This window comes from Limulus polyphemus, unplaced genomic scaffold (genome assembly GCF_000517525.1).
Source record: "Limulus polyphemus unplaced genomic scaffold, Limulus_polyphemus-2.1.2 Scaffold505, whole genome shotgun sequence".
In the NCBI taxonomy this organism is placed as follows: domain Eukaryota; kingdom Metazoa; phylum Arthropoda; class Merostomata; order Xiphosura; family Limulidae; genus Limulus; species Limulus polyphemus.
In genome coordinates, this window is record NW_013666115.1 from 318,586 (window position 1) to 337,104 (window position 18,519).

Below are 18,519 nucleotides of genomic sequence, written 5' to 3' on the forward strand. Positions count from 1 at the left end.
CTCAGCTGTAGTTACATAGCCTCTTCTCATTTTCAATACTAAATCAGCTGTAGTTACATAGTCTCTTCTCATTTTCAATACTAAATCAGCTTTAGTTACATAGCCTCTTCTCATTTTCAATACTAATTCAGCTGTAGTTACATAGCCTCTTCTCATTTTCAATACTAATTCAGCTGTAGTTACATAGTCTCTTCTCATTTTCAATACTAATTCAGCTGTAGTTACATAGCCTCTTCTCATTTTCAATACTAAATCAGCTGTAGTTACATAGCCTCTTCTCATTTTCAATACTAAATCAGCTGTAGTTACATAGCCTCTTCTCATTTTCAATACTAAATCAGCTGTAGTTACATAGCCTCTTCTCATTTTCAATACTAAATCAGCTGTAGTTACATAGCCTCTTCTCATTTTCAATACTAAATCAGCTGTAGTTACATAGCCTCTTCTCTTCTGAATAAATCTTATAAAGAACCAATAGTTAAAAAAAACGAAAATCTTAATTATATTTATTACATACGTTGTAGAATGTAAAAAACAACTTCACTTATTACTGTATGGCTATAGCAAATACCTAAAATAGATTTAAAGTTATTTTGAAAAGACCATAGTATTCAGAATTTTATATCAAAAATCAATGAGATGTGATCTATGAATCACGATTACTTTAAGGGAGACAATACTTATACAAGTTTACAAGGGACATATGTACTCACACCTATATGTAACAGAGATGAAAGTGACTTACAGTTATCAACCATTTTTCTAATAAAAGGCATTTCTATAAAGTCCATTTTATATTGAATGTCTTCATGACGAAAGTGATTTATGGATTTTGACTACTTTATGATACAGGCACTTTTATAAAACTGTTGTTCAAACTTATATGAATCAAAGATAGAAGTGATTTATGAATACTTGCCACCTTTATGACAAAAACACTCTTGCAAACTACCAACGTATTTGTACTTCTTTGTACCAATAGACACAAGAAAAAGAGCTATGTATGTGAAGTACCAAAGGCGGATGTGACAATCTATATAAAGAACGTTGTGAAAAAATACACGTGAAAGATGTTAAATTCTTCTCTGCTTTACTTCTTTCCTGGGACCAAAAATTTCATCACTGATAATGAAGATGTTAGCTTTTTCAATATGCAGTATTGAATGATGTACCAGAAATTCAGTAAATAAAACACAGATGGCGAGCAAGTAAAATACATTATGTGTCTAGCCAATTAAAGAGGATTTACCGTGAAGTAATAAGTAGAAGATACACAAATTTGGTGGTTTTTGAAGTTTAACAGTTAAGGTCATTATAATTTAAAAAAAATGATCTGTAGGTTACAAATTACTCGTCACAGTTTATAAAGACAATTAATATATTTATATAATTAAGTATTAAAGTCATTCTGAAGATTAATCCTGTTAATATTAAGTGTTCAATCTATTTGGTTCTGTTTCTTTCGTTTTCTTCTTGCTTATCGTAACACTTCACTCACCGTATTCAAATGTTTCAACGATGACGGGCATAGACGTTGGGCCAGCACCTTCTTCATTAAACGCTTGAACAATCACTTCGTATTTAGTGCTACTTTTCAGATTTCCAATTTCACATTCATGGGTTTGATGGTTTCGAATTTCTACAGTCTTGAATGGAAGTGTCGGATCATCATGCTGCACTCTGTACCCAACGTAGTATCCAACAATGTTGAAACGTTTTTCTTTCTGGTGTGGTTGCTATATTAGAAATAAGATTACAAAATTTACTATAAATAGTCAGTTAAACTAAAGTTGCGTATGTATTGAAATTGATCTAAACACAGCATTATTTCAAGAGGATTGACTCAAATGTACAGTTGTATGTTTGAAATATCTAAACGTTTAAATTTCATACGTTAAAGGCAACATGCATAACAAAGAATAAAAACAATTTTATGCCGTTTTTTGTTTGTGCTTCGATGACTTTGTAGCCCCGATTATTTTATTTGAGCGGCGTACAGAATATATGAGAGTGTAAAACTGGAACAAAAAATGTTGCTCGAAGCGTAAATTGCAAATTAAACTATTTTATCAATGCTACTTTAAATAAACTTCTGTAAAAATAACACATTTGCTTGGTTTTGTATAAAAAATATATTATGACAAAGATCTATTATGAAATAATTTTCATTTGCATGTTATTTTAATTAATTATTTGAATTTTTCTTTTTCTACTATCTCTTATGAAACATTATGGGAAACTGTATTTGCAGTTAATAATGGTAAATAGTTATACCACAAGTTACAAACAACATTAGCACATCTTTTAGAGAAATAAAATAGCCTAATCTGAGAATTTTTGTATCTACAATATTCTGGTTGCAACATAATGAACTTTAGATTGACTGTGCTGATAGTATGTAGTGTATTTTTGTCAAAATTACTGAAAACGTTTAACGAATCAGCGTATATTCAGAAACTTCTTAATTTTCCAAAGTTTTCTTTCTAAGAAACTTTAACATAAAATGATTTTGACATCAGTGACTTTGACAAGTTTTTTTTTAACAGATACGTATATATATCAAGCCTCAGTAATATGATAAAACAGCCAAGTAATATAAACAATCCATATGCCCAAGGTTGTTATTATAGGCGCTCCCTAGTGTCAGCTAAATGAATGACTTACATAAAGAAAATTTTAAGACCGTGGGTATAAAAGAGGGCTAAGCTCATCAACTAACGTGGAAACTTATACCGCCAATTTTTCCGTCGTCAATGTTCCCGATTCTTTCTTAGCAATATTGTATAAAATTGCAAAAACATTTTGCGAGATAAAGAAACATATTTATCATAGAATTTGTTGGGATGTTACTTTGGGTAGTGAATTTAAATACATTTAATGTATATATATATAGCTAAGATTTAAAATATTTCTGACTTATAATGCGAATCAAAAGAACAATAAAAACTTTGTAAAAATTTAAAAGGTTTATTCTTCCTACATTGCTAGCACTATAAAAATGAGTTCTATACGTGAAAAATGAATTCCACCTACTTGCATATACAGCTTCTGAAAATATCGAAAACCATTGTGAGATTCAAACATTTCTCTCAAGTCTCTATCACGCTTGATGACGACATGTAGAACAATAATGCATATAAAGCTAAGTTAACTAGTACAAAACACTGAAGAGGTTTAATCTTTCAGTTTTGTCTCACCATTTTATTTATGATGAAATTATTGAATTGTTTTTAAATTTTTTGGTTTAAAAAAATGGTTTCCTTAGGTTAAGTTTGAAATAAATGCATTGTACCAATGGTAACTTTTACTTTTTTTTGTGTTTCCTTATATTTTTGCTTTAACTTTATGTTCAATATATAAGTTGTATCAGAAATAAGAAAGTGATCTTAAAAATCCCTGAGGTAACATGTCCCCGGTGGATAAAGCGGGTTCGATTCCCCGTGGTGGATACAACAGATAGCCCAATGAATTCTTAGGCAACATAAATGCGGTATTTGTGAAGATGTCTGATGAGAGAATTTGCTAGAGCAGACGAAACCAAAGCAAAAAATATTTCAGTACTACCTGTTTAACCCTAGTTTCCTATTACAGTCTATATACTACCCATAGCTATTAGGCATGATGAGATGTTTAACTTCATCTTAGTAGTTATGAAAAAAATTAAGCAAGAATTAAAGATAATAATAAATGCATAATCTTATTAAGATTTAAATACCACACAAGAAGAGCCTTTCTGTAACTGACTTTGCAAGATCTCTTATTTGTTCGTAAATATTTTGCATACTTGTATTCTAATTTGTATTAAATCAAAGTAGCATTTAATTCGTTGGTACCACATGTATCTGACAGTTTATTTATTTGCTGAATTTCGCGCAAAGCTATTCGATGATTATCTGCGTTATCCATTCACTGATTTAGTAGTGAAAGGCTAGAGAGAGCGCAGCTAGTCAGTATATCACCCACCACCAATTCTTGGGCTATTCTTTACCAACAAAAAATGGGATTGATTGTCACATTATAACGCCCCGACGGCTGAAGAGATTCTAACCCGCGGTCCGCAAATTGCGAGTCGAGTGCTCTAATTGATGTCTAACAGAGGGTTACAGTTAGGGATTTTTGTATTGGATTTGAAACTTGGTGCTTCTGATAATCTTTTGCAACAGCGTACTGTTAATTATTCGTTTTGTCGTTTGACGAAAAATACACACACTTATCTTTACATTTGTTATCAAAGGTTTTGTGTTTGATCCATTCGAACATTTACGACTTACTTTCCACGTTACATAAATTGATCGAGACCCTCTTGCAGAAACTGTTACTTCTCGAGGTCTTTCTCCAGGGGCTGAGAAATGTAAGATAAAAATTGTAATTCATATTATTTCTTAAGATACGTAGAGCAGAAAAAAAAATATATCAAATTATCAAATGTACAAATTTTATAAAACAGTTTAAACCTTTTTAGAGCTAAAATAGTGCCGTATTGAGTTATATGTATATTAGTTACTTAAAAATTAATTTTAGTTTCATTAAGCTAGAAATTATTAAAACAAAAAAGAATAATGTAGAGTGCTAGCTTTAATCAATAATTATTCAATATTATTTAGCGATTAGGTATTTTACTTGACGATAAAACCGAATTATTTTTTTCACCCCACTCTACTAGGGATGCAAATTAAGTATTGAATTATGTTCGTCGCTGATAGCGTACTATCGATAATACATTCATATTCAATATAGAAACTTTCAGATTTCATGTTAAACGGATGGTCACCCCAACCCTTTTAATACAAGTTTCTTGGAGGTACGTGATAAAGAAACAGCGTCTGTTCATTCGCTTCTTAACTCGTGATTGTTTACGGAATTTGTAAACAATTCTTGTTCTTAGATCAACTGTGATATTCACAACTACTCTGCGCCATCACAAACGTTTATTTCTGTATCCATCATCACTGAGAAATGATAAATCAATGGACCGATTTCCTTAGCATAGTCATTATTATAACAGAGTTTTATGTCAGAGTTTTGAAATGATTACCAAAAATGCGGAAGACGGTCACTTGGGTTGAAATCATTTGATACTTGTCAGTTCTACAAACTCGATTTCGATATAAAACCACATTCCTAGAAAGGGCTGAGAACCTTAACGTCGGTTTAAACATAAAATGTATTTTAAAAAAATGCATTTCCAGAAAAGGCTTGGGCCTTTAACGTCGGTTTTAGCATAAAGTGTATAAAACCACATTCCTAGAAAGGGCTGAGAACCTTAACGTCGGTTTAAACATAAAATGTATTTTAAAAAAATGCATTTCCAGAAAAGGCTTGGGCCTTTAACGTCGGTTTTAGCATAAAGTGTATAAAACCACATTCCTAGAAAGGGCTGAGTTCACGTCTATCTTTCACGATATTTGTCTACTTACGCTTTTTTTTCTGTTTTTCGTTTATTTTGTCTTTTTGCTCTCCTTTTATTTAAAAACAAAATAGAAACTAGTTCTTACTGTCACATTAAATAAATGCTGAAATTAACCAATAATACCTCAGGATATTCTCTTCAATTAAATCAATCGAGTAAACTTTAACCTGCATAACTAAGATATAATCGATCCAATAAACATAAACAAGAGTAGCATGTTCTATGTGATATAAACAATATTTCTTCTTATTTATAGGCTAAACAACTAAAACGTGCAAACTATGCAACTTGATTTTGAAAGTCCATTCGACTTTATATTTTCATAGAGTTACATCTTACAGAATTATATTATAATTCCGATATAAAATATTATATTTAGCCTCATTTTTAAAAAAATTGATTTTTTTTTCTTTCTAATTTTTAAATTAGTGTGTTTTTTATTTATTCCACACAACTACTCCTGATTAAGGGTAGAAATACCCGAATACTAAATTGTTAATATAATACTTACACAGCATGATCTTAGAATAGAATTCAAACACGTAATATTGTGAACTTATTCTTTAGCACAAATATTTCCAGCACATGAATACCATGATCAACAGTCGAGAAATCTTTATAATTTTTTGTTTAATCATTTTTTATATTTTAGTCGTTTTTCTCACTACAGTAGAAGATTCTAAAATAATCATGAGTGGGAAGATTACTTCCAACGTTACTTACGCTCGTCATCAGTGGTAACTGTTATTACATCACTATAGTCACTGGAACCGAGGTTATTATTTGCGCGCATGCGTACTTTATACGCTGATGAAGGTAACAAGCCTTGAATCGTGTACTCGGTCCTAAACGCTTCCATAGCTATGACATCACTGTCTCTATTCCAAAAATCTACAAAATAACAAGTCAAGGTACAAATTCATTAAATATCTTAAATTTTAAATATTTACTTAAATTTGATAAAGTAAGGTAATATTAATGATTGCACTTCTGAAAATTTTATAAGCTAAAATAAGTCCCATAAGTAAACATACAAAGTACTTTGGTTATTTCAATACAAAATAAGTAGATCTATAAACTACAGGCTGTATACTGCCGAAGTAAATATATAGCTTTATCTTACCATCTGCCGACTTGATTTCCAATAAATACTTTGTTATTGGACTGTTCCCATTAAAAGGCGAAGCCCATATTATGGACACGGTGCGGCTGCTCTTATCTTTGACTTTTAAGTCTTTGGGGGGATCTGGTCTTTCTGTAATATAATTTATAACTTGGTTTCTCATAGAGTTCTTCATTGATTGGTAAATAAACTTATACTGAGTTACACAGAAAGTGTGCCTACAACTTCCATTATCTGACATTTCTGTTTACAAGAGCTATAAATGTCACTTCAAGTTTTTAATATCTCATTGCTGTTTATGACTTTACTTCAATTGTTAAAAATGTCCTTTAAAATCTCCTAAAATATTTTCTCTTACTGTGCTAGATTTATTTGTTGAACCTTAAACATCTCATCAAGCACATTGTAATTTAATACCATTTTATTTGCCAAAGACTCGATATTCTGATAACGTTTCAGTGGAGAGTTAATCGCACTTTGTAAGAAATATTTTTATATGCTAATACAGTATCGTCTCGCTGAAGATGCGAGTCATAGCGCTTCTAGTAACATGTATTAGCACACGTATCTTTGGTTCACGACGAATTTTCGACTATTTACATTGCAGTGCAACCTTATAGCTGGAGATTATTATCACAGCATTTTCTAGAATAGATATTTGCATAGGGAGATTGTTTAACGGAGCAGAGCCAAAGAACATGCTATTTTTAAGAAAGGAGCCTTTGGTATTCTCTATGAAAGCGGGAAAACTCGCACAGTATAGCGTCGTTTAGAGCCGCAATGAAACTACACCCCAAGCCAATCAGGGACAACTACCTTATCTACAAAATGATGGCTTTGGTTACGAAAAAAGCTGATTTATCCAAAAACGCTTTTAGCAGTGAAACTTGTCTTATCTGTTAGAACCGTTAACAAGATAATGAACTATGTTCTTTTCTTTGTAAATACGTTTCACACAAACTATATTTTTATATACCTGACTGGACCAACTAGCAGAACTGTAGGTTGTGAGGTTCTCTCGCTACTTACACGTTTATACTCTTACTTCTTTTGCGTATAGCATTTGTTTTTGTGTTCTGTATTTATAGCAAATCTGCCCTTAATCTTAAAGCCCTGACCTGAGGAAGAACAGCCAGTAAGCAGCGCCCTATAACCCCCAATCGAAGATAAGCGACTTACTGTCACTCTTATAATGCACCCAGAGCGTAAATTGCCGGGAATATTTTGTTGTATCGTACGAATTCGAAATCCAAAATAATATCACAAGGCCAACCAACGTCCCTGTACACCATAGAACCACTTAGTGGAACATAATTACTTTATAGGAGTTTTTAATAACATATTTATAACTTTTTTGGTTCCATCTCACAGATCAAAGAAACATGTTTATACTATAACCTCATTAAAACTTTTAGTTTGTATCGCTTTTAAAATTACTCTAAGAGTGAGGGAAGTAACATTCCTTATTGTATCAGGCAAATTATTGTTTAGGATGAAAAGCTTATTTTATTTTTCAAAAATACATAAATTTCATGAATGTATTTGCAAGTTGAGTATTTATTAAAATATACATAGCTTTTCTTTGGAGTTTACAAATAGTTCCAAACTAAATGTATAGTGAATTCAATATATAGCTATCATAGAACGTTTTATAGTTGTTGTTTTTTTGGCAATAAACAAATATAATGTTTATTCAAATATAAGACATATGTTTAATTTATTCTAAGTTATTATACAAACTGATTACTAGACAAATCAACTGACTGAACACGTGTATAGCCGGACGTAACCTAGTAATTAACGTACTCAGACTGTAAATCCCAGGGCCCTGGATTTACTATAAGAATGAAGTTCAAATCTTACTATTGGATCAGAAAACGTTGTCTAAGAGTTGGTGGTAATTGCAACTGATTAGCTGCTTTCCCTCTAACTCAAAATTAGAGACATGCACGAGGAGTAGCCCTTGTGTAGCTTAGCGAGAACATTTTGAAACAGACAAATATGATAAGTTAGATTATTTTAAAGAGCATGCGTTTACCTTGAACAACAACTTGAAATCCAGTCTCATCTTTTCCGTAATCATTCTCCACATCACAAACAAAGAGACCGGACTCTTCGCGGCTAATAGAGATGATTTTGATCGTCGAGACTTTCCCTTCAGGCTCTATCGTTTCTTTAAAAATGTACCTGTAGAATAGGTGCAGTCAATACACGAGACAAACTTTCTCTTTCCTGCACAATATAACTGTTTCTATATTATATAAATACGAGTCTTATGTTCACTACAAAAATATTTTTGATCACCCTCGAGTTAAAACTGGAACTAATTTCTTCAATGTTTGTCAATTTTTTCTTCATTGTTTCACAAAAAATACCTATCAGCTATCTATATTTTATTAGATATATCCATCCATTATATCTATGATTTAGGCCAACATATCCTGGCTGAAACAAAAGATGAAGGCTGTTTTGGCTAAAGCGATACAAATCTTAGTATCATATCTGAATTTACTGACTGAATATAAAAACAACCCTATTTAATAGAACAAAATACAATCTGTTTGTTCATTACGTCCGAATGAAAAACGTTAACGCCTTAGGACTATCAATGAAAGTTAATAATAGACAGGATTAAATCAACTTTCTGCAATATGCAAAATAGTATAATTAAACAAATTTAAAAAAATCATTTCCGGCTTAGTTTCAGCCTCGAGCTGTACAGTTGTAGTTTCAGTTTAAATTCCATTAAACATGTTCGCGAATTTGGGCCTAAATCGTATGTAACAAGAACTAGTGAAAAACACTCATACTGTCTATCAAAACCAAAATGGTTGCTTATCTCCACTTTTGAGGTGCTCGGTTGCGAATATAATTTATAATTTTAGAAACTAAAACAAGAATGAAGAAATTTAAATACCTGCATAACCTCAAGCTTCTTGTAATAAATTAGGTTATTTCGTCCAACATCGATGTTCAAATAAAATAACAATATATATATATATATATAAATATTTATACGTGTTAATTAGAAATATATATATAATCAATGTTGTAAATACTTAACTGGACTATTTTATTTCAAAATTAATTGAAGTGATTATGTTTATACTTTAATCTTTATCTTCTAGAAACATTAAAGTTTTTTAGGCAATAAATCAGATGGATGATTTTAAAAAGAAAAAGATTAATTGTTGCCCAAAAGTCTGGTTTATACAACTCATTCCGTGCTTTTAGACTGTCACCAGGTTCTTTTTTAAAAGTTACCTAAACGAAAATAGATAATATTAATAAATTCAGTAAATGTTTCTTTTTCACGTAATTTTCATTGCTCTTCACGTATTATTACTTTCACAAAAAGTCATCAACCGCCAAGCGGATTTATTTACTGGAAACTGTAATCATCTATTTAGTGAACTGATATAAGTAATGAACATCTTTATAAAAGTTCATTTGAATAAACCACTGTTACAATGTTCTAAAAACTAAACTTTTACAGTTATAGAATATACTTTACAACCATAGCATTAACTATAAAACCTTTTAAATAACGTTGGGTTAATATTGTATTAAGAATACCATCGTATCTCTGTACGTCTAAACAATATCTTCAAAGGTTATGATATGAAAAGCGATAAATAAGGCGATGTTTATATAAAAAAAACACATACTAAAACACACAACTTCGGATCACAAATCTTACAATGAAGAACAAAACATACAAATCATACGTTATATATATATATATATTTGTGTGTGTGTGTGAATTAAGCCTTAAAATTATTTTTAGTTTAAAGTTCCATGAACGACACCTAGAAACACCGTCGAAAACCTGAAAGATGGTAAACGAAAAATAACATTAACGATTGTATGATAATTTTATTTTTTTACAAACTCTCTTTATTTTGAAAGAAATCTTTGATATTTGAAGTATTGTGCAAAAGGTCGTTATATATAATGTTTAAATAATAAACTCTGTAACAGTATTTCAAGTTCAAAACTTGTAAATTTTAAATAGTTTATGATGCAAAATATAAGATCGTTTTGTATTTATTTCGAACATTATACATTAACAACTCTTTTGATTTTATATAAGAACCTGATGTTGTTACAATTGATACATTACTACATTAATGTTATTGTTATATACTACAATTTAAATAGCTTAAAACTGAATTAAATTGTAATTTAGACTTAGTAGTTAAATAAATGCCGATTTATATCCAATTTGTGATATTTGCCAACAAGACTGATATACACAGTCTTCTTTTTTAGTACAAATATATTTTAATATACAAACAGTAATACAATTTACAATAACAGTTATTACAAACAATGATTTATATTCAAAAGTTTTACAAACTTACAAGCAATATACAGTCTTCTTTCTAGTCTGGAACTTCCTTGATATCTTATCGACAGTTCACGATGAGCGAATTAATTTCGAGTAGACGTAGGTACAATTCATTTAATAGGGAGCTAGCTAGCTCTTTAGTTCTCGCTGATCACACGCCGATTACAGATCGACTTTCTTTTACTGCTGAAGTTATATAATATCTTCGTAAAAGTATTAAAGTCCGATGTGAATCCATTGAAGTTGAATGGTTTATAGTGTTCGAAATTTATAAATATTCCTGATCAAATATCTGTAGTTTTCCGATTAATAATAACAATTATAGATTCCGAGGTTTATAGTATACCAACTATAGCAAACGAATAATATATATTCTGTTTTTAGATGCGTTGCGTTGGTTATATTTATAAGCGTGTGGAGAGTTTCTCGAAAAATCAGATTACTTAACAATACAAGCTACACTTGCGTTTACGTACACACACACACATATTGTTGATTTTTACACTCGAGAATCTTCTACAACTTTAGAGAATAGGCGAGAGTTTCGCAATACATATTTAACAGTATACGTTATGTACATTTATAAATATAACTTTCTTTTATACAAACGTCGATATTAAAATAAATATAGAATAATAAATCCGTCACACTATAAAAGTAAAAAAGAAACAACATCAGTTAGTAGGCTTCAGAGAAGAGAGAGAAAGTATTATTTGTGAATGTACAGATTTAGTAGAGACGTTCACTTTTTGAAAATTTTATTAGCATATTATTACCTTGGACTGCTAGTTGGATCAAAGGGAACCTGGTCCATCATCCAGGTGACTTCAATCGGATTTTCTCCACGAGCACGGCACTCTAAAGTTACACTGTCTCCTTCCTTCACTGTATAGACTTTAAATTTCTGCTCAGTGTGTACTGCAACTATAGGAAAGAAAAGGAAGTACTAATCTAAGGAAACATGAAACAATAGATTTAATATTGAACAATGAGACTAGTATTAAAATGGCATGATCTATCGCATGTTGAAAAATGAATGCAAGTTTCTGAATATTCCAAAATATACTGAAACAGATAAATTTATGTTGGATAATTGCCAAACGATACACGGTGAAGCATATTAGTATCAAAAAGAACTGAACATTTAGATAGAATGTGTTAGAAATGAGCTGTGAATGTTGAAGAAACAGTGTATTTGTGCGCATGTCCGTCTCTAATTTTGAATTAAATAGACTAAAATGAAGCAGCTTTCCAATAATACCGACTTCCAACTCTTTTGAGCTATTATTGTCTGGGCAAAAAGTGTGATTCGACAGTTACTCTTACAGCGCACCCACGCACCTGAACTGTAGAACGCGATTTTATAGCAACTGGTTGCGAACCATGAACTATAAATTCACAATACGGGCAGGCTAACCACTAAGCCACGTCAGTATTATTAGTAGGGAGATGATAGTCAAAAATAAGCAGTTATTACTTTACTTACGGGTTCAATGGTCCGTGTTTCGTTACCATTATTTTTGCACTTTGGGGCTGTGGGTATGCTATAAAAGTGACGGTCAAATTCTGTTCTTCGATTAGAGTAGCTAGGAGTTGACGGTGGGCGCTATTAATTAACTACCTTCCTTTCTAGTAATCAGTACAAAATTAGAACAGCTAATTATCATGTAAAGAACCAGTTTCGCTTAGATTAACATATTCCACTCTATTAGACTAAAAACAGTAAGAGTATAAAAAATATGAAGTTAGATCCTATTAGTTATGGATGCTAGCGTCAGTAATTGCGTTTAGATACTTGGTAAGGGTGGGACGGTTTAAATCATTTACTAAAGTTAATCTCTTTAAAAATACAACATTAAACATAATTTGTTTTGTTTTTAAATACTTATAATTTTAAAGTACATCTATTATTTAAAAGATGGCACTTTACGAGTAATTATTGGAAGCTCTGATTTACCATGGACAGAAAGGTCAATTACAGTACTAAGTCCTGAACCAACACCATTAGTCAGTTGACACATATAAGAACCAGAATCTTCAGGCGTAGCTTCTTGGATCACTAAAGAACCGTTTTCTAAAATCTGAATGTTGGCGTTGCTGATAACCACCCGAAATTCGCCATCATTTCCTGGAAAAGGAGTATAATTTTCTAATTCAGAGAGCAAATTGGATAGTCAAAAAATATTGCACAAGAAGAAAAACAATTATTGCCGATAAAAGATACAACAAAGAGTAAATGCATGTTATTTAACCGATTAACGAAAAACAAAGATATGGTAGTCGGTTTTACAAAAAAAAATCAAAATATAATAAACTGATAAAGACTAGGTTACAAATAAAACGCCTGATCACCGTTCATAAAGAGTGATAAAACTCAAATCAAGGGAATTTTCTCAGATAGAAAAGGTTTACAGCACTCAGCCATTCTGTTTAAACTGTCAAGCATATCTCTAATATATAGGTTTAGCAGCATTAACTTCATTTATATTCAGGACAGCTGTGATTTTCAAGCACGAAGCTTACATCATGATAAAGCAAAATCTGAGAAAAGCGTAATTCGGGTGATATATGGAAGGATATAAAAGCATTAATGATTTACTAGTTGTTAAGGTAACTTCTTGATGACTAAGTTTCGTCTCATATTTCGTGTGAAAAAGGTTGGTTGTGATATAATCATACCTTTTTTCAAGCAAATGTAAGTTTTCTTTGCCTTCACGATGTTATGTTTTCCGTCAACCACTAAAATCCCTAACTTTCTTCACGAAAAAACGTTTAAGTTATAAATACAGATATAACATAATGATATATATAACTATACATACATCTAATACACGAACTTGTTCTTCATTTTCCGCTTTTGTATCTCTTTAGCAGAAGTGACTAAAAAAGTTGCCTAGTAATTTAAAAAACTGATTTCGAAACTTTTATGATTTCTCCATTTTCAAAGGCCCAACAATCCTTATCTATTGATACGCTGGTGAAGATCTTCATCAGTTTCTAATGAAATGTAGTTCTGAAAATCGATTTTTTTTCCAAAGGACTCACACAGGTGGATGAAATCGCATCAATCCACTTAAAACTTCTATACACAGAATTCTGGATATCTATTTACGTTATTCAGTTTTAAAGCTGAAAGCTCAGTTCGCTTTATCAGTATTTATGTTGTCTTTTTAATAACTCGGTGATGATATGATTTGTTCTATGTCAGTGTAGAAGAAAATAAAACAAAAATTATCAATGCAGTATGAAGTGATAAATATATCTAATTAACAATTTCATCGAATTCCAAAAGTTATATTTTGTATTTTAAAAGAAATGAAAATGTAGGCATTTCTTATTTTTAGTCTGATTAAAATGTTAAGACTAATGTTAATAAAATTAATTTTTACAGTTCCCTTTCTGAATTGAAAGATATAACAAATATGTTAAAAATTTATGCACAAGAGATAATGAAATTATGAGAATAATAGTTTTACTTTTATAATCAGAAAATGAAGCCAAGTGTATCAAATATTGCTACTTGCAAAAAACGAAAAATATATAATAAGGAAAGAAGTTACAAAACAACGAGAAAAAGGGCTTAAATTTTCAACACTGGAGTAGCTTAATTTCCTTGTTTTGTTTGGTTTTGATATATAAAATGCATTTCAGAGGATACATTATAAATAAACATTCTTTACTCGATGATTTATTAAAGAATGGTGAAAATGGATGCTAACTGCCTTATATAAACAGTTGAATTTCAAGGTGATGATGTTTCAATTTCAACAACTCAAGAGCCTCCAAGCCTCAAGATATCTTCGTCAGTGTTGATGTGACGGCTTCGTTTTCCAATGTTACTACGACAGAAACTCTCCACATAAGCAAACAACAACTGTTAAATGATTACTTATCAACCAGAACTGACATAAGTATTAAAGCTGTCTTCGAACTAACTTTCAGGACAACAACATATTCTATGAATAAATACACAGCCTTGCCAAGGGCTTTTCAAATTGCCCCAGTCCTAGCGCATATTTGAATGAAAAATTTCCAACAAAGAACACTCATTACATAGAAAAAATTCATTTTTACAGATGCTTTATTGACGACACGTCATCTAGCCACGTGGGTAAGAACACCTAGCTTTTTTCTGGAAACAATTAAATTCTATATGTCAAAGAATTCAATTCAACGTGAAAATGGAGAATAACTTAACACTGCCGTTTATAGACATTCTCATCATCAAACGTGACGACAAATTCATGACTCCAGTATATAGAAAACCGACTCATATAGACAGATACCTAAAATTCCATATACACCACACACTTTCCATAAACGACAGTATCATCTGATGACTGAACAACACAGCTGAAAACATCTATGATAAAAGTAGCATCAACGCAGAACGTCTTCACATTATACAGTATTTCTCTTCCTTGTGTACAAAATACGAGCGAAATAATCAAAGACAATTCTAAACAGATATTTCAACATGTATCCACTGAAAATTCAACAGAACAAGTAGACAAGTGCTGGTACAAACAAAATACTACAAACGAAAAGTACAAAGACATTATTTATTAAATAAATCTCTTATTTCTGTAAAGAGGGAGACAAGATGGCATTTTTGGTGTAATAATTAAAGAACACAGACAATACATTACTAATACAAATTCAATCTCATTTTAATACATTATTTGGTGTATTTAAAATGTAATGCTGTTTATAATGTTAAAGTATTAGAAATGTCTATCACTTCACTTCCAGACTTTCTAGAGACCATTCCGCTCATACTTTATGATGGACTAGTAATGGTACTCACCACCAGGGTATAGCTGATATATTGAATAGATATCAATATGAACTTTGAACAGATATAAATATAAAAAATAAAATACACACACTGAGGAAATTGAAATAAGTAAACGTTTTACCGATAACTTTCTTCCAGCGGGCAACAGGAGATGGAAATCCTTCAGCCTGACAGTTGAAAACTACCTTATGACCTACGACAGAAGCCTGATGAACGGGTTTGTGCTTCCACTTAGGAGGAACTGATCAATGGAAGAACGAAGACAATTGTCAGGGGAATATCTCAAATCACAGTTCATTCCTCACCTTATGCAGTTAGATATCTTACTCTTCAATACTGTAAGGATTGCTATACATATCTGCAAACAGATTTGGCGTCATTCTATTAATCTAATAGAATTTTTCTGAATACTGTCAGTGGTGCATGAAATTTTTGTGTGTGTGTTTGTGTGGTGGTAAAAAACATTTATCTTAAAGAACAAAAACTCTTAAGATTCTGTAACAATAAAGTGTTAATATACGATTTCCAAATATTTGTTTAGATGTTAAAACGAAAGAAACCAAAATGAGAATTGTCCACGAATTGTCTAAATAATAGTATTGATAATATATGTACATGTTTATTTAAAAACAAACTAACCTAACTTCATAAAATAATTATACTTCAAAATTTTCATATTTTTAAGGAAAATAAATTCTTTACTTTAATACCTTTTACATCAAGAGTTGCTCTGAAGTTATTCGATTTTACTTTAATGCCTTTTACGTCAAGGGTTGCTGTGAAGTTATTCGATTTTACTTTAATGCCTTTTACGTCAAGGGTTGCTGTGAAGTTATTCGATTTTACTTTAATACCTTTTACGTCAAGGGCTGCTGTGAAGTTATTCGATTTTACTTTAATGCCTTTTACGTCAAGGGTTGCTGTGAAGTTATTCGATTTTACTTTAATACCTTTTACGTCAATGGCTGCTGTGAAGTTATTCGATTTTACTTTAATACCTTTTACGTCAAGAGTTGCTGTGAAGTTATTCGATTTTACTTTAATGCCTTTTACGTCAAGGGCTGCTGTGAAGTTATTCGATTTTACTTTAATGCCTTTTACGTCAAGAGCTGCTGTGAAGTTATTCGATTTTACTTTAATACCTTTTACGTCAAGAGCTGCTGTGAAGTTATTCGATGCTACAGGGTTTGACGCTACACATGAGTAGTTTCCTCTATGTTCGTGTCGTACGACTGGGAAGGAGAGAATAGAAGTGTAGTTATTGGCCATAACGACAGAAGCCTCTAGATCCGAGGGTAAAGACATTCCGTCTTTTTTCCAATGTATAGAAATAGGAAGATCCCCGGCTGAAACAACACACATCACAGACGCTCTTTCACCCTCAGATAAATAATTGGATACCTTCAAAGGTTCAACTACAGGTGGCGCTAAAATAAAACAATATTTTTTTTTTCTTATACATGGAATAAGCTATAATATATTACAACGACACTATTAACCTAAAATTTCAGTAAAGTAGAAGTTTAGAGTTTTAGGAACAGGAAGAATAAATTTCTCTATATGAAATTATGTTGTTTGACCAAGGTTAGATATAGCAGACATTTTTTATCATCGAGTGAAATATACCACATAATATAGTGACGAAAGCGTATTAAAACATATTTTAATACTAACTAAAATACTTTTCTATAATGACATTCATGATGATAAAAACACCAAGACATTATGAATTATTTTTAGGAGCATTTATTGTTAATTATCATAAAATGAGCCTCTGGTTAATCTTCAAATTTTTATAGATTTGTCAAATACATAAACAATTAAACTGTCACTCTCTAAGTTACAATGGCGAACAAAGGATCTGTATGATCACTATTGGAAACTGGTAAGATCTGAATGAATTTAGCTAGTAAAAAAATCGAATTAAGAATCTTTGTCATTTCTTGGAAGTCAAAACATTTATAATCAGTTGTGTTGAGCTACATATCTTATCCAATCAGCGTTTAGTTTTTCCATCTCATCCCGAAATATTTAATGAATCGTCCCTTTTTATATCCAATAGATTTCACTAACACATTTTTGTCGATTTCATTCCATCTGGTAAAAAAGCTTCAAAGATAAGATAATAAACGATACACTTGTTTTGGACCCACGCAAATGGATATGGAAACATGCCCATATGTCCTTTATATCACAAACATTTGTACACCTACTTGCCACATTTATCCAAAGCTCCTGTCTTGCCTTTCTTCCTTGACCATCTGTAGCACCACAAGCGTACCATCCAAAGTCCTGATGTTGAATATCTTCTAGGATAAAGGTGCCATTAGGAAATGGTCGTTGCCTGTGATTGTAAGGAAGTCTCTTCTCATCTATCATGAAAAGAATTCTATTGACTAAGAAAATGTATATTGAAATATAACTAATAGTTTATAATAAGAAAGGCCTACGTAAAGCTTTAGTGTTTAAAAACAGTGCTATCAATAAAAACTTTTTTTTTCATTCTAGAATATATTTTGCGTCTTGCAAATGTTTATTTCATAATGATTTCAACTGATAGCAATGAATGAAAAGCAGGTACCTGACAATAAATTGTTTTGATGATGTAAAGATACATTAAACGGTTTTAACTGATTTAAAGTTTGATTTAAAGTTTGAGTTGGCGGTGGGTGGTGATGACTAGCTGCCTTCCTCTAGTCTTTCACTGCTAATTTAGGGACGGTTAACGCGGGCCCAGGGCATGGCCAGGTGGTTAGGACGCTCGACTCGCAATCTGCGGGTCGCGAGTTCGCATCCCCATCCCACCAAACATGCTCGCCCTTTCAGCCGTGGGGACG

At 31.5% G+C, this 18,519-nt stretch overlaps 1 protein-coding gene across 4 annotated transcripts in view; it reads right to left on the reverse strand.

Moving 5' to 3' along the window:
- LOC106458724 (Down syndrome cell adhesion molecule-like protein Dscam2) overlaps positions 1-18,519 on the reverse strand; it is a 79,473-nt gene that overhangs the window by 31,855 nt on the left and 29,099 nt on the right. For 3 of the 4 annotated variants that reach the window (XM_022385000.1, XM_022384998.1, XM_022384997.1), the window contains 10 exons: positions 17,896-18,054; positions 16,825-17,109; positions 15,804-15,923; positions 12,842-13,012; positions 11,661-11,808; positions 8,572-8,720; positions 6,534-6,665; positions 6,134-6,301; positions 4,272-4,342; positions 1,499-1,736 (listed from right to left, as the gene is read on the reverse strand). In XM_022385000.1, coding sequence (XP_022240708.1) covers positions 1,499-1,736; positions 4,272-4,342; positions 6,134-6,301; positions 6,534-6,665; positions 8,572-8,720; positions 11,661-11,808; positions 12,842-13,012; positions 15,804-15,923; positions 16,825-17,109; positions 17,896-18,054 — 1,641 coding nt within the window. The remainder of the gene's footprint in view (positions 1-1,498; positions 1,737-4,271; positions 4,343-6,133; positions 6,302-6,533; positions 6,666-8,571; positions 8,721-11,660; positions 11,809-12,841; positions 13,013-15,803; positions 15,924-16,824; positions 17,110-17,895; positions 18,055-18,519) is intronic. The other variant, XM_022384999.1, reaches the window with a different exon arrangement.